General features: G+C 26.6%; 1 protein-coding gene across 1 annotated transcript in view; it reads left to right on the forward strand.

Annotated features, from left to right (window-relative positions):
• Positions 1–23802, forward strand: part of qless (decaprenyl diphosphate synthase subunit 1 qless) — a 163969-nt gene extending 140167 nt beyond the window's left edge. Inside the window, exons 6-8 of the mRNA XM_075289232.1 lie at positions 390–521; positions 6604–6798; positions 23391–23802. Coding sequence (XP_075145347.1) covers positions 390–521; positions 6604–6798; positions 23391–23612 — 549 coding nt within the window. The 3' untranslated portion in view covers positions 23613–23802. The remainder of the gene's footprint in view (positions 1–389; positions 522–6603; positions 6799–23390) is intronic.
• Positions 23803–24254: the final 452 nt, after the last annotated feature.

Raw genomic sequence — 24254 nt, forward strand, 5'->3', positions numbered from 1 at the left:
CGCAATCAAAACTTCCATTATCTTTGCCCTCTACTAAACTTCCATTAAGCGTTGAGAGTGAACGACTGCAAAAGCTTCATATGAATGGCATATGCAATTCGCTCGATTGGCCTGGCCAGGTCGCCCATTTAATTTTATTTCAGATGCCTAGAAAATCTGGGGGGAGGGCTATTGATATGGTGGCACTGGTTGTTAAAATTAACTGGCGTCAATATGTCTTGCCTTGCCAAGGTGCAATTCAAAAAAAATGAAATAAAATAAAATAAAAATCACATCCATTTAAAATTTTGCTTCCTTTTGTTTATATCTGCTTTTATTTTTTCCATTTTCATGACATTTTAAATTAAATTAAAATATTTTGTGTTTTTGCTGTTGCTTCTCTTTTTCAGAATTTAAGAGATTTGGTACAAGGTGAATTCATGCAATTGGGCTCAAGGGAAACCGAAAATGAACGATTCGCCCACTATTTGACAAAGACATACAGGAAGACGGCATCACTGATAGCCAACACACTCAAAGCGGTAAGTATAACCATGAACCCTCATCTGCCAATGTTACAACGGATGTTATAACCATTCATGCATTACCTGATTCTAATGTAATAACAGACTGCACAAAAAAATGCGTTTTAACCCAGAAAGATTCGCATTTAATGTTAGGTCAATAGTCAAACTAATGTTCAAGGTTGAAAGGGAAAACAGTGTGGAATTTGAAGTCAATAATAGAAAATTTTGTCAAAATTTTATTTCTATAGAAAATTTTTGTCAAAATTTTATTTGTATAGAAAATTTAGTTAAAATTTTATTTCTATAGAAAATTTTTGCAAAATTTAATATTTATAGAAAATTATTGCAAAATTTTATTTCTATAGAAAATTTTGTCAAAATTTTATTTCTACAGAAAATTTTTCCAAAATGTTATTACTATAAAAATTTTTCTCAAAATTTTATTTCTATAAAAAAATTTTATTTCTATAGAATATTTTGTCAAAATTTTTTTTCTACAGAAAATTTTGTTAAAATTCTATTTCTATAGGAAATTTTGTCCAAATTTTATTTCTATAAAAATTTTTGTCAAATTTTATTTCTATAGAAAATTTTTGCAAAATTTTACTTCTATAGAAAATTTTTGCAAAATTTTATTTCCATAGAAAATTTTGTTAAAATTTTATATCGATAGAAAATTTTATTTGTAAAGAAAATTTTTGCAAATTCTTATTTCAGTAGAAAATTTTTATTCCTATAGAAAATTTTTGCAAAATTTTATTTCTATAGAAAATTTTGTCAAAATTTTATATTTATAGACAATTTTTTGCAAAATTTTATTTCTAAAAAATTTTTGAAAAATTTTATTTCTATAGAAAATTTATGAACAATTTTATTTCTATAGAAAATTTTGTCAAAATTTTATTTTTATAGAAACTTTTTTGCAAAATTTTATTTCTATAGAAAATTTTTGAAAAATTGTATTTCTATAGAAAATTTTTAAAAAATTTTTTTAGAAATAAAATTTTTAAAAAATTTTTTTAGAAATAAAATTTTTGAAAAATTTTATTTTTATGACAAAATTTTGTAAAAATTTTATTTCTATGGAAAATTTTGTCAAAATTTTATTTCTATACTAAATTTTTGCAAAATTTTATTTCGTTATTGTTGTTTTTGATCTCAGCTTAAAGCCATGCATTGACTAAACTACAAGTGTAGCTTAACCAACAGAGGAAAAGTATGCTTGTCAAATTTATTTGGGCAAAGCCCTATAGACTGGTTGTTTCGGAATTACCACATTCCTCATCAGCATCCTCTACTTGAGTGAATTACCCGAATATATTCTGATAATTGGTTGATAGTTTTGCTGCAAGTAGAGGATGCTGATGAGGAATGTGGTAATTCCGAAACAGCTGTACATCTAACCATCTTGCAGTCTATAGGGCTTTGCCCAAATAAATTTGACAAGCATACTTTTCCTCTGTTGCTTAAGCTACACTTGTAGTTTAGTCAATGCATGGCTTTAAGCTGAAATCAAAAACAACAATAACGATTGAAGAGAAGCCAACAATAACAAACAAAAATTTTATTTCTATAGAATTTTTTTTTGCAAAATTTTTTGTCTATAGAAAATTTTATTTTTTCGAAATTTAATTTTTATAGAAAAATTTCTCAAAATTTTATTTCTATGGTAAATTTTGTCGAAATTTTGTTTCATAGAAAATCTTGTCAAAATTTTATTTCTTAGAAAATTTTTGCACATGGTTTTTTTTCTATAGAAAATGTTGTCGTAATTTGCGAAATTTTTGTAAAAATTTTTTTTCTTTAGAAAATTTTGTCAAAATTTAATTTCTATAGAACATTTCTTCAAAATTTTATTTCTGTAAAAAATTTCTCAAAATTTTATTTCTATAGAGAATTTTGTCAAAATTTTATTTCTATAGAAAATTTTTGCAAAATTTTATGTCTATAGAAAATTTTGTCAATGTTGTATTTCTATAGAAATTTTGCAAAATTTTATGTCTATAGAAAATTTTATTTCTATAGAACATTTCTTCAAAATTTTATTTTTATAGAAAAATTTCTCAAAATTTTATTTCTATAGACAATTTGGCAAAATTTTATTTCTGAGAAAATGTTGTCAAAATTTTATTTCTTAGAACATTTGTGCACATTGTTTTTTTTTTTTTTTTGTTTTTTGCTACAGAAAATGTTCTCGCAATTTGAGAAGTTTTTTTTCAAAATTTGTCAAAATTTTATTTCTATAAAAAAATTCTCAAAATGTTATTTCTATAGAGAATTTTGTCAAAATTTTATTTCTATAGAAAATTTTTTGCAAAATTTTCTTTCTATGGAAAATTTTTGCAAAATTTTACGTCTATAGACAATTTTGTCAACATTTTATTTCTGTGGAAAATTTTTGCAAAATTTTATTTCTATAGAAAATTTTGTAAATTTTTTTTCTATAGAAAATTTTTGCAAAATTTTATGTCTATAGAACATTTCTTCAAAATTTTATTGTTATAGAAAATTTTATCAAAATTTTATTTCTATTGATTTTTTTTTCAAAATTTTATTGTTATAGAATTTTTGCACAATGTTTTTTTATAGAAAATGTTGTCGCAATTTGAGAAATTTTTGTCAAAATTTTATTTTTATAGAAAATTTTCTCAAAATTTTATTTCTATAGAAAATTTGGTCAACATTTTATTTCTATAGAAAATTTTGTTAAAATTTTAGTTGTATAAGAAATTGTTGCAAAATTTTATTTCGTTAGAAAATTTGGTAAAATTTTATTTCGATAGAAAATTTTATCAAAATTTTATTTCTAAAGAAAATTTTTGTAAAATTTTAATTAAAGAGAAAATTTTGTCAGAATTTTATCTCTACAGAAAATTTTGTCAGAATTTTATCTCTATAGAAAATTTTGCCAACATTTTATTTCTATAGAAAATATTTGCAAAATTTTATTTCTATAGAAAAATTTTGCAAAATTTTATTTTTATAGAAAATTGGTAGAAAATTATTGCAAAATTTTATTTTTATGGAAAAGTTGCTCACTATTTTTATACTCACCACCATAGAATGGTGACGGGGGTATAATAAGTTTGTCATTCCATTTGTAACACATCGAAATATCGATTTCCGACTATATAAAGTATATATGTTCTACAGTTTTCAATAATGAAGCAATCGTGCTGAAATTTTGCACAAACTCGTCTTTTGTCTGCAGACAGGTCAAGTTGGAAGATGGGCTATATCGGTCCAGGTTTTTTATAGTCCCCATATAAACCGACCTCGCGATTTGGGGTCTTGGACTTATAGAATCCGTAGTTTTTATCCAATTTGCCTGAAATTGGAATTTAGAACCATAAAGAGGTGTGTCAAAAAGGTGAGTATGTTTTGATATAGACCCAAATAGACCGATCTCCAGATTTTACTTCTTGGGCTTCTGGAATCCGTAGTTTTTATCCAATTTGCAAGAAATTTTACAACCATAAAGATGTGTGTCAAAAATGGTGAGTATCGGTCATATAGACCGATCTCCAAATTTTACTTCTTGGGCTTGTATACCGTAGTTTTTATCCAATTTGCCTAAAATTGAAAATCTAGAGCTATTGTAGGACCACAAATACGTGTGCCGAAAATGACGTGTATTTGTCGATGTTTTGGTGTATCCCCCATATAGACCGATCTTTCGATTTTACTTCTTGGGCTTATTGAAACCGTAGTTGTTGTCCAATTTGCCTGAAATTGGAAATCTGGAGGTTGTTTAGGACTATAAATAGGTGTGCATGAAATGATTTTATTGTTTGGGATTCTAGAAACCTTAGGTTCTATCAAATTTGCATGAAATTCGAAATTATGAATTATTTTAGGACCATAAAGAGGTTTGCCGAAAACGGTGAGTATCGGTCCATGCTTTAGTATAGCCCCCATAAGACCGATCTCCAGATATCACTCATTGGGTTTCTAGAAACCGTAGTTTTTATTCGGCCTCCATATAGACCGATTTCACTTCTTAAGGGTATAGAAGGCGCACTGATCATAAAAATTGCTTGAGTGTCAATTTCCAGATATTACTTCTCGTAATCATTTAAATAATGGAGGAAAAAATCTACAGATTTTAGATTTCAAATCAAGGCATTATTTCATCATTTTATTGCACACTTTCAAGAGATATTAATGATTCCTCTAAACCTCAAACAAAAATGGTTCTTATAAATCCTGAATCTGATATAGTCTTCATAGGTAAAATCTTTAAATTTATCTTGTTGAACAGATCTGCTTGGGAAAATATCTGTCAATTTTGTCAAAATTTTATATCGATAGACAATTTTTTGAAAATTTTATTTGTATAGAAAATTTTTGAAAAATTTTATTTCTAGGTAAATTTTTGAAAAATTTTATATCGACAGAAAATTTTGCCAAAATTTTATTTCTATAGAAAATTTTGTCAAAATTTTATTTTTATAGAAAATTTTGTCAAAATTTTATTTTTATAGAAAATTTTGTCAAAATTTTTTTTTATAGTAAATTTTGTCAAAATTATATTTTAATAGAAAATTTTGTCAAAATTTTCTTTATATCGTAAATTTTGTCAAAATTGTATATCTATAGAAAATTTTGTCAATTTTTTTTCTATAGAAAATTTTTGTCAAAATTTTTTTCTATGGAAAATTTTGTCAAAAGTTTATTTCTCTAGAATATTTTTGTCAAAATCTTATTTCCATAGAAAATTTTGTATCTATAGAAAATTTTGTCAAAATTGTATATCTATAGAAAATTTTGTCAATTTTTTTTCTATAGAAAATTTTTGTCAAAATTTTTTTCTATGGAAAATTTTGTCAAAAGTTTATTTCTATAGAATATTTTTGTCAAAATCTTATTTCCATAGAAAATTTTGTCAAAATTGTATATCTATAGAAAATTTTGTAAATTTTTTTTCTATAGAAAATTTTTGTCAAAATTTTTTTCTATGGAAAATTTGGTCAAAAGTTTATTTCTATAGAATATTTTTGTCAAAATCTTATTTCTATAGAAAATTTTGTCAAAATTGTATATCTATAGAAAATTTTGTCAATTTTTTTTCTATAGACAATTTTTGTCAAAATTTTTTTCTATGGAAAATTTTGTCAAAAGTTTATTTCTATAGAATATTTTTGTCAAAATCTTATTTCCATAGAAAATTTTGTCAAAATTGTATATCTATAGAAAATTTTGTCAATTTTTTTTCTATAGAAAATTTTTGTCAAAATTTTTTTCTATGGAAAATTTTGTCAAAAAAAGTTTATTTCTATAGAATATTTTTGTCAAAACCTTATTTCCGTAGAAAATTTTGTCAAAATTATATTTTTATAGAAAATTTTGTCAAAATTTTATTTTTATAGTAAATTTTGTCAAAATTGTATATCTATAGAAAATTTTGTCAATTTTTTTTTCTATAGAAAATTTTTGTCAAAATTTTTTTCTATGGAAAATTTTGTCAAAAGTTTTGTTCTATAGAATATTTTTGTCAAAATCTTATTTCCATAGAAAATTTTGTCAAAATTTTGTATCTATAGAAAATTTTGTCAAAAATTGTATATCTATAGAAAATTTTGTCAATTTTTTTTTTCTATAGAAAATTTTTGTCAAAATTTTTTTCTATAGAAAATTTTTGTCAAAATTTTTTTCTATAGAAAATTTTGTCAAAAGTTTATTTCTATAGAATATTTTTGTCAAAATCTCATTTCCATAGAAAATTTTGTCAAAATTTTATTTATATATAAAATTTTGTCAAAATGTTATTTCTATATAACATTTTCTCAAAATTTTATTTATATATAAAAATTGTTGCATATTTTTATTTCTATAGAAAAATTTGTCAAATTTGTTTTTCTATAGAAAATTTTGTCAAATTTTTTTTCTATAAAAAATTTCGTCAAAATAGTATTTTTGTAGAAAATTTTTGCAAAATTTTATTTGTATTTTTATATTTATTTTCTATTTGACAACTTTATAAAAAAGCTGAGAGGTTTAATGAACAATATCGTCTATCAACTATATTATAACTATATTATTATATATATTCTATAAATATTCTGTTCTCTCTGTGTGTTCTTTTGTTTATTTCCAGACCGCTGTTATTGCTGATGCCGACGAAGATGTTAAGGAATTGGCATTCCAATATGGACGTAATGTTGGTTTAGCTTTTCAATTGGTCGACGATATGTTGGATTTTGTGTCATCCACCGAAACGCTGGGTAAACCTGCAGCAGCTGACTTAAGATTGGGTCTGGCAACGGCTCCTGTTCTATTTGCCTGCGAAAAGGTAAGAATTGGACGAGTAATGATTTCATGTTGTCTACTATCTATGTCTCCTTATCTTCTCATCTTTGTTCATACGCATAAATGCTAAAAGCATACGAATTAGTTGCATTATTTTTAACCCAAATAAAATACTAAAAATTAATTGAGAAAATTGTCACGTATTTGAAGATGAGCAATATATGTAGCTCGTAATCTTGCTAATTGTTTTGCTGTAGTATTGTTTTGTTTTTCTTCTAAGCTACAATGCTTTTGTCTTTAATTTATTACATCGTCTCAGAAATATATTTCAACTTCCTTATTTGTACTACGTATGCGGCCCATGACAGTTAATGATACATTGTTTCATTCCTGTCTTTGTTAGCAATCACTTTTTACATTAAATGAGTGGCCAAGTGAAAAGCTATTAGATGAGTACACTGTACAAAATATTTTAGCAGAAAATTAGTCAAATAAAGATAAAATTGTCAAAAATTTATTTTTATTTCTATAAAAATAAATTTTTGGCAAAATTATCTATAAAAATAAAATTTTGGTGACATTTATATAAATACAAAATTATTTATAAAAATTTATTTTGTTGAAATAAAATTTCAACAAAATTTTCTATAAAAATAAAATTTCGAGAACATTTTCTATAAAATTAAATTTCTACAAAATTTTCTATAAATATAAAATATTGATAAACTAAAAAACTAAAATTTAGCCGAAAATTGTGTAAAAATAAAATAATCCACGAACTTTTCTATAAAAGTAAACATTCGTCACTATTTTCTATAAAAATAAAATCTCGATGAAATTTTCTACAAAAATAAAATGTCGACAACATTTTGTTAAAATTTACCATACAGACACATTTTCGAAGTAATTTTTATAAAAATTAAATTTCATCGAAATTTGTTTTATAGAAAATAAAATTTATACGACATTTTGTATAAATATAAAATATCGATAAATTTTCAATAAAAACTAAAATTTCGAGAAAAATTGTATAAAAATAAAATAATCCAAAAATTTTTCAATAAAACTAAGATTTCGTCAACAGTTTCTATAAAAAGAATATTTCGACAAAATTTTTATAAAAATTAAATTTAATCGAAATTTTCTATAAAACTAAAATTTTGATAAAATTTTCTATAAATACAAAATATCGATAAATTTTCTGTAAAAAAATCGCCGAAAATTGTGTAAAAATAAAATAATCCATTAATTTCTCCATAAAACTAAGATTTCGTCAATAGTTTCTATAAAAAGAAAATTTCGAAAAAATTTTTAAAAAATTTAATTCAATCGAAATTTTATTTTTTTTAATCGAAAAATTATTTCTAAAAATTTATTTTGGATGATATTTTCCATAAAGATAAAATTTATTCAAAATTGCATGTGACAATAAAATTTTGACAAAATTTTCTATAAAAATAAAATTTCAACGAAATTTTCTATAAAAATAAAATTTTAACGAAATTTTCTATAAAAAAAAATCGACAAAATTTGGCCTGAAATTTGAAATATAGTGTTCTTTTAGACCCCTAAAATGCTGAGATTTATCGGTGTGCAATTCGTGCCAAATTTGAAAATTAGGACATATAAAATCGTATGTCGGTCCATTTGGAACCATCCACCATAGAATTACCTTGGAGTACTATTAAAATGAGATATAGTTACATAATTGGGAATCGACCACGGAGACGTAATCAAGGCTGGTGAGAAATGCTGGTGTCGGATTCGGAGCCGATGTCGAGCAAAACAGGCTCGACTCCACAGCTCTGAAAATTTATGTTTGTCAAATTTATTTTTCCAGAGCCCTATAGATTGCAAGATGGTTGGAAAATTTCTATAAAAATAAAATTTTGACTGAATTTTCTAGAAAAAAATTTATACAAAATGTTTTATAGAAAATAAAAATAAAATTTATACGAAATTTTGTATAAGTATAAAATATCGATAAATTCTATAAAAATAAAATTTCGCCGAAAATTGTGTAAAAATAAAATAATCCATTAATTTTTCTATAAAACTAAGATTTCGTCAACAGTTTCTATAAAAAGAATATTTCGAAAAAATTTTTAATAAAAATTAAATTTAATCGAAATTTTCTATAAAACTAAAATTTCGACAAAATTTTCTACAAATACAAAATATCGATAAATTTTCTATAAAAAAAAATAAAATTTCGAGAAAAATTGTGCAACAGTAAAATAATCCACTAACTTTCCTATAAAACTAATATTTCGTCAACAGTTTCTATAAAAATAAAATTTTGCCAAAAAAAAATTTTTTTTTAATTTTTCCATACAAACAAATTTCCGACGCAGTTTTAAAAAAAAAAACAAATATTTCGCCGAAAATTGTGTAAAAATAAAATAATCCACGAACTTTTCTGTAAAAGTAAAAATTCGTCATTATATTCTATAAAAATAAAATCTCGATGAAATCTTCTACCAAAATAAAATTTCGGCAACATTTTGTTAAAATTTGCCATACAAACACATTTTCGAAATAATTTTTATAAAAATTAAATTTCATCGAAATTTGTTTAATAGAAAATAAAATTTATACGAAATTTTGTATAAATATAAAATATCGATAAATTTTCTATAAAAATAAAATTTCGCCGAAAATTTTGTAAAAATAAAATAATCCACAAATTTTTCTATAAAACTAAGATTTCGTCAACAGTTTCTATAAAAATAAAATTTCGACAAGTTTTTTTCTCCATACAAACAAATTTTCGACGTAATTTTTATAAAAATTAAATTTCATCGAAATTTTCTATAAAAATAAAATTTCGACAAAATCTTCTAGAAAACTAAAATTTCTAAAAAATTTTCTATAAATATAAAATATTGATAAATTTTCTATAAAAACTAAAATTTCGCCGAAAATTGTGTAAAAATAAAATAATCCACGAACTTTTCTATAAAAGTAAAATTTCATCACTATTTCTATAAAAATAAAATTTAGATGAAATTTTCTATAAAAATAAAATTGCGCCACAATAATGATATAAAAATGAAATTGCGCTGAAATTTTATATGAAAATAAAATTTAGACGAAATTTTCCATAAAAATAAGATTTTCTATAAAGATAAAATTTCGACAAAATTTTGTATAAAAATAAAATTTTGACGAAATTGTTGGTAGATATAAAATTGTTTATAAAAATTTAAATTCTATGTAATTGTATAAAAGTAAAATTTATACATTTTCTATGATATAAAATGTTAAGGAAATTCACTTTTGACAAAATTTTCTTTAAAAATAAAATTTCGAAAATTTTGAAAAAATTTCAATAAAAATAAAATTGCGCCAACATTTTCTGTAAAAATAAAATTTCGACAAAATTTTTCTACAAAAATAAGATTTCTATAAAAATAAAATTGCGCCACAATTTGATATAAAAATAAAATTGCGCCAAAATTTTATATGAAAATAAAATTAAAATTTTCCATAAAAATAAGATTTTCTATAAAGATAAAATTTCGAAAAAAAAAATTAAATTTAGACGAAATTTTTGGTAGATGTAAAATTTTCTATAAAAATTCAAATTCTATGTAATTGTATAAAAATAAAATTTATACAACATTTTCTATGATATAAAATATTAAGGAAATTCACTTTTGACAAAATTTTCTTTGAAAATACAATTTCGAAAAATTTTACAAAATTTTCTATACAAATAAAAATTTTACAAAATTTTCTATACAAATAAAAATTTTACAAAATTTTCTAAAAAAAATAAAATTTTGACAAAATTTTCTATAAAAATAAAATTTTGATAACCGTTTCTATCTATAAAAATACAATTTTGACAAAATGTTCTATAAAAAATAAAATTTAGACAAAATTTTTTATAAAAAATAAAATGTAGACAAAATTTTCTATAAAAAATAAAATGTAAACAAAATTTTCTATAAAAGTAAGATCTATATGAATTTTTGGTAGATGTAAAATTTTCTATAGAAATATAAATTCTATGAAATTGTATAAAGATAAAATTTATACAACATTTTCTATGAAAATTTAATTTTAAGGAAATTAATTTTTGACGAAAATTTTCAATAAAAATAAAATTTCGACGAATTTTTATTCCATAAAAATAAAATTTTCTTTATAGATCAAATTTCGACGAAAATTTCTATAAAGCTACAATTTCGACGAAACTTTCTATAAAGATAAAATTTCGACGAAATTTTTCTACGAAAATAAGATTTCTATGATTTTTTTTTTTTTTTGTAGATGTAAAATTTTCTATGCAAATATAAATTCTATGAAATTGTATAAAAATTAAATTTATACAACATTTTCTATGAAAATTAATTTTTAAGGAAATTGATCTTTGACGAAATTTCCTATAAATATAAAATTTCGACAAAGTTTTAAAACTATAATTTAATATTTTGACAAAAATTTTCTATAAAAATAAAATTTTGACAAAATTTTTTATAAAAATAAAATTTTGACAAAATTTTCTATAAAAATAAAATTTTAACAAAATTTTCCATAGAAGGAAAAATTTTCACAAAATTTTCTATAAAAATAAAATCTTGACAAAATTTTCTATAAAAATACAATTTTGACAAAATTTTCCATAGAAGGAAAAATTTTGACAAAATTTTCTATAGAAAACAAATTTTGACAAAATTTTCTATAGAAAAACATTTTGAAGAAATTTTCTATAAAAATAAAATTTTGACAAAATTTTCTATGAAAATAAAATTTCAACGAAACTATCTATACGAATAATATTTCGGAGAAATATTCTATAAAAAACTGCATTCGTACTTAAAGGACAATAAACCTTTGAGCTTACGACAACATTTTTCAGTGTATAACAAAACAAAAATCTATATCGAGTGTGAAGTTTGCAAATATATTTACATAAAATTTTATATTTTTCCCGAACTAAATTTAACAAAAAAGATTTTTTTTATTATTTGGAAATATTTTTTTTCCATTTATATTAAAGGACCAAAAAGAATTTCGTCTTTCTACAATTTCGATTTGGAGCTAACGAATTTTTTTCTTTGTATGTAGTATCTTTTAACCTTAATAATTCACCACAGTCACTTAGCTACTTATTTCCCAAAAAAAATATATATAATATAAAGTATTTGTTAACTTTTATGATAGAACATATCCAAGTGGAGCTTGCAAAATTATAAGTGATAATAAAACATATTTAACACCTTTCGATTTCACCTGCTAAACTTCCTGTATCTGCCAATACGCAATCCCATTTAGCCAATGTTTTAAACGTTGATAGCATTTTTGTAGACATTTTGCATAAACCAAAAAAATTTTTATTTACTTTGGATCAAATTGATTTGAACATAATCCTCCTTATCGGTAAAAAACTAAATGTTCATCAACCCAAATTGGCAATAACTATTGCATTAATCCAACCTTCAATCCATCCATCGAGCCATCGAATATGCGGGCAAATGAATGTGTGCTCTGCCCATGCCCAATGCATTCACAATCCATACCATCGAGTCCGTCACTATGGGAGTGATACGTGCCCGACATGCATAAACCATGGAGCAGGCATTATTTAATGATTAAGTCATGCAGTCCAGCTAAATGAATGAAAAAATTCAAAATAAACAAATAATAAACGAGACTCACATAGATGAGCGGTTTATTCGTATCGTATTGATTTAAGTTTTCGATATTTTATCAATCAATAATTGGCAACGTTTCAAAAATAGTTTGAATTGGAAAAAATGCTATTTTTCAAATAAGGGTGCAACTAAACATTCATATGATAAACGAAGAATGCTAATTGAAAATTGTGCAAAAAATACTATATTGTCATCTTTGGATTCAAATCTCATACTGTAATGCAAAAAAAAAAAAATGAAATTCAAATATTCTGGGCAAATATTACAGATCTGATAGATTATACAACTGTTAGGTGTTGTGGCCATCAAACACTATCAAGATAAAGATCAAATATCTACCGATTTTACTTGCTATTGCGATATTTCAAACATTCGATGTGATTTGATATGAAAACCAACCACATTGGGGATGCACATGTCCGGCATACGATCTGAGTACCAATATAAACTGCGTCAATAGTTTGTTTACATTTTGACATTTCACCGTGCATATCAAAATTTGTAAAAGACGTGAAAAACATTTCGATTACAAAAAGACTGCTGTTAGAGAATAATATTTCGATATCTTTGATTTTTACGGGAAATTTTGTCGAAATTTTATTTTCATGGAAACTTTCGTAAAACTTTTATTTTTAGAGAATATTTTATCAAACTTTTATTTTTAGAGAATATTTTATCAAAACTTTATTTCTATAGACAATTTTGTCAAAATTTTATTTCTAAAAAAGCTTTTGTCAAAATTATATTTATATAGAAAATTTTGTCAAAATTTTATTTCTATAGAAAGTTTTGTCAAAATTTTATTTCTATAGAAAATTTTGTTAAAATTTTATTTCTATAGAAAATTTTGTCAAAATTTTATTTCTAAAGAAAATCTTGTCAAAATTTTATTTCTATAGAAAATTTTGTCAAAATTTTATTTCTAAAGAAAATCTTGTCAAAATTTTATTTCTATAGAAAATGTCAAAATTTTATTTCTATAGAAAATTTTGTCAAAATTTTATTTTCAAAAAGAGAATAACATTTTGACGAAATTTTATTTCTATAGAAAATTTTGTCAAAATTATATTTATATAGAAAATTTTGTGAAAATTTTATTTATATAGAAAATTTTGTCAAAATTTTATTTCTATAGAAAATTTTGTCAAATCTTATTTCCATAGACAATTTTGTCAACATTTTATTTCTATAGAAAATTTTGTCAATATTTTATTTCTATAAAAAATTTTCTCAAAATTTTATTTCTGCAGAAAATTTTCTCAAAATTTTATTTCAATAGAAAATTTTGTTAAAACTTTATTTTTAAAGAGAATACAATTTTTTCAAAATTTTATCTTTATAGAAAATTTTGTTAAAACTTTATTTTTAAAGAGAATAAAATTTTGTCATAATTTTAAATTTATAGAAAATTTTGTTAAAACTTTATTATACCCTGCGCCACACTGTGGAACAGGGTATTATAAGTTAGTGCATATGTTTGTAACACCCAGAAGGATACGAGATAGATACATGGTGTCTTTGGCAATAATGCTCAGGGTGGGTCCCTGAGTCGATATAACCATGTCCATCAGTCTGTCTGTCTGTGAACACATTTTCGTGATCAAAGTCTAGGTCGCAGTTTAAGTCCAATCGCCTTCAAATTTGACATATTTTCCTAGTTTGGGTCAGAATAGAACCCTATTGATTTTGGAAGAAATCGGTTCAGATTTAGATATAGCTCCCATTTATATCTTTCGCCCGATATGCACTAATATGAACCAAGCAGCCAGAGTTTTATACCGATTTGCTTGAAATTTTGTACAGACATAACACTTAGTCGTATAGTCAAGTGTGCAAAATTTGATTGAAATCGGTTCAGATTTAGATATAGCTCCCATATATATCTTTCGCCCGATATGGTCTAATATGGTCCTAAAAGCCAGAGTTTTGGCCCAATTTGGTTGAAATTTCGCACAGGGAGTAGATGTAGCATTGTAGTTATGCGTGCCAAATTTGGATGAAATCGATTCAGATTTAGATATAGCTCCCATATATATCTTTCGCCCGATGTGGACTAATATGGTCCTAGAAGCCACAGTTTTGCCCAATTTGTTTGAATTTTGCACTAGGAGTACAATTAGTAGTGCAGTTAGGTGTGCAAAAGTTGATTGAAATCGGTTCAGATTTAGATATAGCTCCCATATATATCTTTCGCCCGATATGCACTAATATGAACCAAGCAGCCAGAGTTTTATACCGATTTGCTTGAAATTTTGTACAAACATAACACTTAGTCGTATAGTCAAGTGTCAAAATTTGATTGAAATCGGTTCAGATTTAGATATAGCTCCCATATATATCTTTCGCCCGATATGGACTAATATGGTCATAAAAGCCAAAGTTTTACCCCAATTTGGTTGAAATTTTGCACAGGGAGTAGATTTAGCATTGTAGCTATACGTGCCAAATTTGATTGAAAGCGGTTCAGATTTATATATAGCTCCCAAATATAGCTTTCGCCCGATTTACACTCATATGACCACAGAGGCCAATTTTTTACTCCGATTTAGTTGAAATTTTGCACAGGGAGTAGAATTAGCATTGTAGCTATACGTGCCAAATTTGGTTGAAATCGGTTCAGATTTAGATATAGGTCCCATATATATGTTTTTCTGATTTCGACAAAAATGGTGAAAATACATTTTCCTTGTAAAATCGTCACTGCTTAGTCGAAAAGATGTAAAAATTACTCTAATTTTCCTAAACTTGTAATACATATATATCAATCGATTTAGATTTACATGTTTCCCATATTTTTTTACTAACATTGTGTTCCACCCTAGTGCATTAGCCGACTTAAATTTTGAGTCTATAGATTTTGTAGAAGTCTATCAAATTCTGTCCAGATCGAGTGATATTTAAATGTACACAGATAAAAATAAGTTTGAGAACCAATAACTTTTGTTGGAAAACTAATAACAAAATTTGTTAATTTTCCTGCAACAAACTAATTTGTAGTTTTAATAACCATTATTACAAAGTTGTTAGCAATCGTTACCATCAGAAGGCAACAAATAATTTGTGTTCTCAATAACATAATTTGTAAGCAATTTGTTGAGCATCCAACAGTACAAAATATTTGTTGTTGAACGTTACGTTTAATCCTTAACAAATATTTTTGAATTTGAACGAAAAAATTTGTATGTGATTTGTTGGAGTCTATAAAACAAATTTATTGGTGTATTGACAAAAAAAAAAAAAAATACATTGAAATTGACAGAATTATTGCATCAAAATTGCCGGAACAATTTTGGAGATATTTTGTTAAGTACACACAGAGAAGGAATATGATCAAAATGCTATTTTTGGACGGGGAACATGTAACATTTTTGTGTCGAAAATCCTATACTCAGTTTTGTAAATGTATAACGATTTTAAATTTGAGTAGTCCAGGGTCTAGCAAGCATTTTGACAACTTTTTGCACAGTGACATATATTCTAGTTAATTAGAATTTTAATCAGCGTTGCCAGAATTGTTTCACAAAAAACCGCTAGATTTGTCCAAAAAACTAGCCAAAAAAAGCTAAAAAATTTTAAAAAATAGCTAGAAAAAAAGCTAAAATGTTTTGTATCAAAAGTCACATTTTTGATTGAAATTTAACAAAATTAAAGGCTTTATTTCACTTAAAATGCATATTATTTTAATTGTATTCGTTTTAGTTCAATTTCTGTGAGACTGAAAGAAAATTTAAGTCATATTAGCTCTGTTTGCATACTCGATACATTTTGATTACTATCACAAATTTTTACTGGAAGTCCTTCGTTTATATTTCCTAGTAAAAACATTTTCCCAGTAAACTTGCAATTGTCAGTTGGTTAATCATCAACAAGTCCAATGTGCGATACATTGCACAATGTCACATAGAACTGCTTAAGAAAATATCAATATATTTCATTTTAACTGAATTAATGATAAATTCGTGAACGTGTACACTTCTCCTAATTTTACCCAAGAGAATAAAACCCATTCTAACTGTCTTGCAAGTTTATATTGAATAACTTTTATTCGAAAATTTCCCATACAAACCTATTGTTGTCTAATTTTCGTAAATGTAAATCCATTCCATTAATATATAGCAGATTTGTTTTGATCCTATCACTACGAATTTTTTCATTGCATTTTTTTGATGTTAAAAAAAATAATACCACATTCAAAACTTTATTTCCTTAATTATTTCTATGTTCGGTTCCAAAGATTTTGTACACTAATGATTTTGGTATTGATTCCGAGTCAAATTTGAATTTATTCGTTTTTTCAGTTTTTTCTTCATGAGCTATCACAGTGCTTTAAAAACGTGCTAACGACAACTTAAATTTCCAAATTCAGACTCGACTTTAAGTAGAAATTATTCTATGTATACGTTTTTAAAATAAAATGTTGAAAAAACTCTTCTATTTTTGAACGCTATTTTGGTTTGTGGTCAAGATACAAAAACTCCACAAATTTAAAGACTATTTCATTAATTTTAAGAATTTTTTAGAATTGACCTTCTTTCATGAAAAAATACCCATTTTTAAGTTGAATCACTTAACTATAAGGACAAAAAGAATTTATCAGCTATTGAAGAAGAGAAATTCACAAATGCTATTATAACCAAATTATAATAACATAAAAAGGATAAACGAGTCAAATGCTAATATTCCTAATAATTTACTGACAGTTTATATAAGGAATTGAAATATGTGGAAAACCTTATTCTGGCAGCAAGGCTTAGATAAAAACGAAGTTTTATCCATATTTCAATAGGAACATGTCGAAAATAAAAAAGCCAAAATTAACTATAAGGGTCATGAAAAAAAGCCAGAAAAAAAGCTAAAAGCTAAATGCATTTTTTCCCCGCTAAACGTCTTCAAAAAAAGCCAAATCTAGCGGGAAAAAAGCTAAATTGGCAACGCTGATTGTAATAATTCTAATCCCGATATTAATATGGTTTTATTAATTATCTCATACAACAAACACATTTAAGAAACTACCAAATTGAAAAATATAAATTTTTCACATAGATTTATAAATGCTTTTCTCTATTCTCTGATGAGTGAGCTCTTTGCTTGCTATCCAAGGATGAAAAATCTAATTTTTAAATTGTACCAACGAGAATAAACAAGTGTACTTTTTGGGTTAAAATTGTACCAAATTTCAAGAATAATGGATTGGAATATAGTAACCGAAAAGATAAAAATTATTTATCAACTTGTACGATAACAAAAGTACTATTTGTAAAGGTTTTGTATGAGTCAACATATTTTATTTATTTATTTATTTTATTTTCATTATGTAATTTGAAGCCACATAGCGGCCAATTTATGTAAATTACAATGGACTACTAACCGTGACTAAAGTATAATTGAAGTTATGACAATGTAAAAATATATGCGAGTATATAAAAAGTATAATTACATATATGAGGTATAAAATAGATTAATTAATAATATGACAAAAAATGAAATATGACAATTATAATTAATAATATGATAAAAAAAAATATATATAAAAAAATGAAATATGACAAAACATTTTTAGTTCCCATTATGATTGAAAAAAGACAAAATAAGAAAATATTATTTACTCAAACAAGCACAACAAAGTAGCACTACTAACTCGAGTTTGGATAAGCTTCATGCAGGTGATCCAAGATGATCGAGTAATCTTTTACGATATGTCGAATCAGAAATCGAGAAGTCCTTTAAATTAGTAGGGAGACAGTTATAAGATCTGGCGATTCTAGCCTGAAATGACTTGTCCATATGACCTCTGGCAAGAGGTACAACAATCTGATTTCGCCGCGATCGGCCAAATGAAAATAAGTCCACGAGAAATCGAGGTGACTGAGCACTGAAAATTTTGTGGAAAAGAACAAGTGATCTGAAGTCAATAAAACTCGAAAATGGGCACCCCAGGAAATCCTGGACATGAGGAGATATGTGGTCATATCGACGCAATGAATGTAGATAACGGACTATTCTATGAATTGCTAGTTTAACTTTCCTTATGTTACCAGCATTTGTGCCACAAAAAACCTCAATGCCGTATAGAATATTGGGCATTGCCAAAGCATGTACAAGTCTCTTTTTGAATGAAAAAGGCAGCATCAAATCAGAGTTGTACAATTGGCGTAGAGTCAAATTCGTTTGACTAATAACATTGTCTATATGTAGATCAAATGAAAGTCTATCGTCAATGGTAACCCCCAAACATTTTAAATGGTGGACGACTTCAATATCACACCCATTATAAGAAAGAGTTAGTCCAATATCAGGATGAGATGAAAAATTAATGCTTTTGTCTTAGAACCATTGACGGAAAGATTATTGAGACACATCCAACTGTATAAACTATTAGTTACAAAATCAATCTTAGCTTGTAAGACATCTAAATTATTAACATCCCCCCGAAAAAGCAACTGAACATCATCGGCGTACGAAAAAGTGGAGCAAAACATATCAAGATTCGCAAATAAATCATTAAGAAAAAGTATGAAAAGCATAGGCCCAAGAATTGAGCCTTGTGGGACTCCACTCCTTACCGACAAAATATTTGATCTTTCTCCATTGATCTGCACATATTGCTTTCTACCTGTAAGGTATGAAGCAATAAGTTTGCAGGCACTAAAGCCGAAACCGAAGTATTGGTGAAGCTTTTTTACCAATATGAAATGATCTACGCGATCGAAGGCCTTTTCTAAGTCTAATGAAAGTAAAACGCATACTTTATCATGCGTGAAACTCCCCCTTATAGCATCAGTTAGGCCAAGCAGTAACATTGTTGTGCTTCTATGACTTCTGAAGCCACATTGACAATCAGAAAGTAACATATTAAATTCTAGATAATCATTAAGTTGCTTTTTCAAAATATATTCGAATACCTTAGATAAAACAGGCATTAGCGCTATCGGGCTATACTCATGACAATTCGGACTTGACTTTTTCTTAATCGGACACACTCTTGCCGTTTTCCACTCACGAGGGAACTTAGAAGTCATGATAATGGTATTGACCAAATGAAGGAAGTGGTCGGCGATATGTGGTATTACTATTTTGTAGAATTGGAGTGGAAATCCATCGTTTCCAGAAGCATTAGACTTAACGGACGAAAAAGCACAGATGACATCGTCAATAGTAACACATTTGAATGAAAATCCCGCTTCACCAAGTGAAGATGTTAAAAACGATCCAAAATCCCCCACGACATTTAACTGGTTACTTACAAATCCATCATTCAGGTCATCGACACTACTAACATTATCTGTGCGAATAGGGGATACTTCACCACCAATTATGCCGTTATCCCTAATTATGTTCCAAAATTCCTTAGGGTGTCCACAGCGATAAAACATAGCGGCATGACAATTCCTCTTTAACCTCCTTTTGACGGCTTTTGCCCGATTTCTGGCCCTACAATAATTTGACCAATTCTCTTGATTCCTGTCACGAAGATAAGCTTTATAAGCTATATCAGCCAATGACTGATGGTAGCGTACAAGGGGAGACTTAATCCAGTCATCACGACTGTTATTGAAAAACTTTGCTCTTATTTTAGGAAAAGCAGAATGTATTGTGTCAATTCCAGCCATAACCACACGCAGCTGCAAATCGACATCGGAGGTTAAGTATAAATTCGAGAAATCAACACACGAGATAGTATTTCGCAACAATTGATCATCATAATTGTTGTAATCAAAATACTCATAGATGTCGCTGCTTTGGCGAACACTAAAATCTAACGATAAATAAATGAAAGCGTGCTTTGAAATACCAGGTGAAATAAACTGCCCACCAGCACGCTTACGTTCTGGACAAGAAATCAGAAAATAGTCAATGAGGGAAGACGACTGATGAAATGCGTCATAATGCGTTGGTACATTATTGTGAACCAAGGAAACCCCCATTCTTAGGCATGCACGTCTCAGGTTGTACGACTTAGCGACGTCAAATAAATTGTTGTTGAAGTCCCCCATTATTATAATGTTAGAATAGCGTACCAGCAAATCAGAAAGTTCTGACTCGAGCGACTCGAAGTCCCCAGTTGGAAGGTAAACAACACCAACCAAAATTTTTTCCCTCCCAACTACCACTTCCACAAAAAGGCATTCCACCACACCATAATTAAGACCAGAATGTACAACCTTTGCCGTAAGTCGACTGGAAATAAATAAGGCAACACCTCCTCCTCTCCGAAATGGCCTATCATTTCTGTATGAAGAATAACCAGATATTTTGACGACATTAGAATTTTGGCCCTTAAGCCATGTCTCACTCACGCCGACTATATCGAGTAGACTACCCTCAACAATACTTCGAATTTCTGCTAATTTTGTTGACGTTGGCTTAATATTGAAGCTCTGTGCATTAAAATGAGCAAAATTTAGGTTGTTATTAAAAGAGGACAATTGGGAACGTAAAAATGAATTGTCATGGATAATATCACCTAAATTACTAAGATCCATAAATATGTATATATAATTGTTAGAAAATATAATTCATTCATTAAGTACACGCAAAAAAATAATTCTTTCCTCCCAAACGAAATTTTAGACAAACAAAGTTCGTTTCTCATTTGCTTTTCGATGTAAGGAAGTGTATTTGGGAGAAAAGTATATACTTTTTGTGATAAGCGTTTATTCTTTTCCAGGATGTAAAAACAATTTCATAAGGACAAACTCAAAAAAAAAAACATTATTTTCTTGCTAATTGCATTGTCCCTCACATCTTTCTCACATCCACGAGGATTTTTAGTTCTTAACACCTTTTCCTGTAATACCAACAATGTAGAAGAAATTATACGATTTTATAAATTTTTAAAATTTTTTTTACCTTTCGCCTGGACGGAGAATCGAACCGCGGACCATGCACATTGTAAGCCAACACACTAACCACTGAGCTATGTACCTGTTATGGTCATCAATAGATAAATATCAATATAAGTTATATTTATATAGCATAGCTTGCGGCGCCCACGAACCGAATAAACAAAGTTTATTTAACAGAAACAAACACTTAGTTTGGCACCGTGGAGCAGTGGTAGCTACGTCCGACTCTCATGCCAAGAGTCGTGGGTTCGATCCCTGCTTCGGCCAAAGTTTTTTTTTTGCTTTTGTTTTTTTTTTTACATATATTCCAGATATATTCGGAAGATTCCGAAAAAATGTTCAACATTACATTGTACTATATTAAATTTTGAACTGTAAAATGTGTCTTATTAAAGACCTAAAGTCAGAAAAGAACAGTGTTTGATATAAACGAAATGGACTGTGTTGTTATTTCAAAAATAACTTTTTTTATTGAAAAAATAAAAATTTTGTAACAAACGAATTTTTTTGGTGATAAAAGTTTAAAATTTTCGAAGCAATTCAAAAAACTCTAACAAAAGAAAAACGTTTTCGGTACACGTTTTCCAAACGTTTTTTTTCTTTGCGTGTAAAAGGATTGGATGTGACATTGGTGTGGTCTACTGCATCAAGTAAGTCAGCACATTCACGGGTATCCAGAGTCGTCCTCGTACCATTTGGAAGATTAACGACAACTTTAGGCAGATCTCCGTTTATAAGCTTAAATGCTGTAATTTTTTTCTGCCTACGAAGTTTCCGACATATGTATGTCAATTTTGACGCAGCTTGATGTAAATGATCGTTTAAGTACACTCTTCCAGCAGTATTTTCTCCAAGAACAGTAGAAAGTAATAATGGATCGCCATTGTAATAGTTTGCCATGAGTACATCCCGGGTGTAAATGCAATTAAGTTTCAATAAAACAAACTTAAACTGCTTCCTTCATCATATTTTCGTAGGAAAATATTCAGTCAAACACGTAACAAATTTGGGGATTCGTATACCATAACACTTGCACTTTTGGCTCAAAAATTTGGAAAAAGGCATTCAATATTGAAAATTAGTTGAGTGAAAACAATTTTTCACTAAAGAGTTGTCCATGATCTGGCAGAAGTTACGAAGTTTAGACATGACCTCAGTATCAAGACTAAAGTGCAAATGCAAATGCTTCTTCATAAAATCCTAAGTATCTTATATTATTTTATCCATTTCAGGATATAGAAAAATGGACAATTATTTTAGAATTTTGAAGGCTTATTGAGTATTTCAAATTGTACCAAATAGGTCATTGTAGTACCATTGTACTTTTGAGAAATGGAATGTACCAAATTTCGTACAATTGTATCAACTTTTACATCCCTGTTGCTATCATACACGTGCATGTGCTCATACTCATTTTGTTCTAACGGTATTCTTCGCATACTTCTTTTAGCTTTCGTACATGTTCTCAGCGATATGCGCGTAACCAGTCTTGTATTTTTGTTTTTGTTTTCATATCGATAGCAGTCAACTATATCCGCAAAAAAACAATTTGTTGAAAATTCAGAATATTTCTATTATTTCCTCTGTCAAGTATCTAAAAACACATTTCAACAACAAATGTCTCATATTCAATAGACAAATTTGTTGAGCATCAGCAGATTTTACACACAAATAAATTTGTTAATATTTATTTGCAGTTATTTTTTTGTGTGTATGTATTTGGGACAAACCTCTATATATAGCCCCCAACATATTTGACGGATGTGATTTGGTATCGAAAATTTAGATCTACAAAGTGGTGCAGGGTATAATATAGTCGGCTCTGCCCGATTTTAGACTTTCCTTACTTGTTTTTAAAGATATTTTTTTTTTTTATTTTTACAGGATATTTTGTCGAAAAGTTTATTTTCATGGAAATTTTTGTTAAATTTTTACAATTTTTTCTATATGAATAAAATAAAAAATTGATGAAAATTTGCTATAAAAATAAAATTCCGACGAAATTTCCTATAAAAATCAAATATTGGCGAAATCTTCAAAATATGTTTTTTTTTTTAAATGTCTTTGTAAGAAAACAGAATTACTTGCCCCGACTAATGGCTAATTTTCTTATCTTTCTTTTCTAGTATCCCGAATTGAATCCAATGATTATGCGCAGATTTAGTGAGCCCGGTGATGTTGAACGTGCCTTTGAATTAGTTCACAAATCACATGGTTTGGAGCAAACACGATTTTTGGCCAAGAAACATTGTAATGAGGCGATACGATTGGTTCAGGGACTGGCTGAGTCACCCTATCAAAAGGGTCTGCAGGTTGTTGCGGATTTAGTTATAAATCGTATGAAGTAATTAGAATTTCTTTTTCTATTATTTTATAATCACCCATATACATCCACACAACCATTCATACAAGACACCTACATATACATAAAAAAAGGCACTATTTTATAATATTTAAAAAAAGAAAACAAACAAACACACATTACAACTAAATGGGGATATTTGAAAATATTTAATGAAAAAAAAAAAAACACACACACACAAAAACCAACAACAAAACAAAATAATTATAATGGGCATGTAATAATTTATACAAAATAACAATTTTTGACATACTACACATCGTTGTATAAATATGCACACAAATGTATTATTTGTTTATGGTACTTTATTTTGTATGAAAATTTAACTAAACAAATATGTAATAATAATAATAAAAGTAAATTGTAAAAATAATGAGAAAAATCAACAAATTATTTAAATATTGCAACAATATTGTATAAAATAAACAATAATAAAAAAATATTTGTGTGTATGTAAGAACAAAAAAAAACACAACAACAAAAATCAAAACAATTTGAATAATGTATAGTTTTTTTTTTAAGATTTCTTGTTGACATTATTGTAAATAATTTATAAATTGAAAATCTAAACAATATGAAAGAATAAAGAAAATTTTTAAACAAAAACAATGTAGTGTAACAAACAAAC

The sequence above is a fragment of the Haematobia irritans genome, chromosome 1 (assembly GCF_050003625.1).
Source record: "Haematobia irritans isolate KBUSLIRL chromosome 1, ASM5000362v1, whole genome shotgun sequence".
NCBI lineage: Eukaryota > Metazoa > Arthropoda > Insecta > Diptera > Muscidae > Haematobia > Haematobia irritans.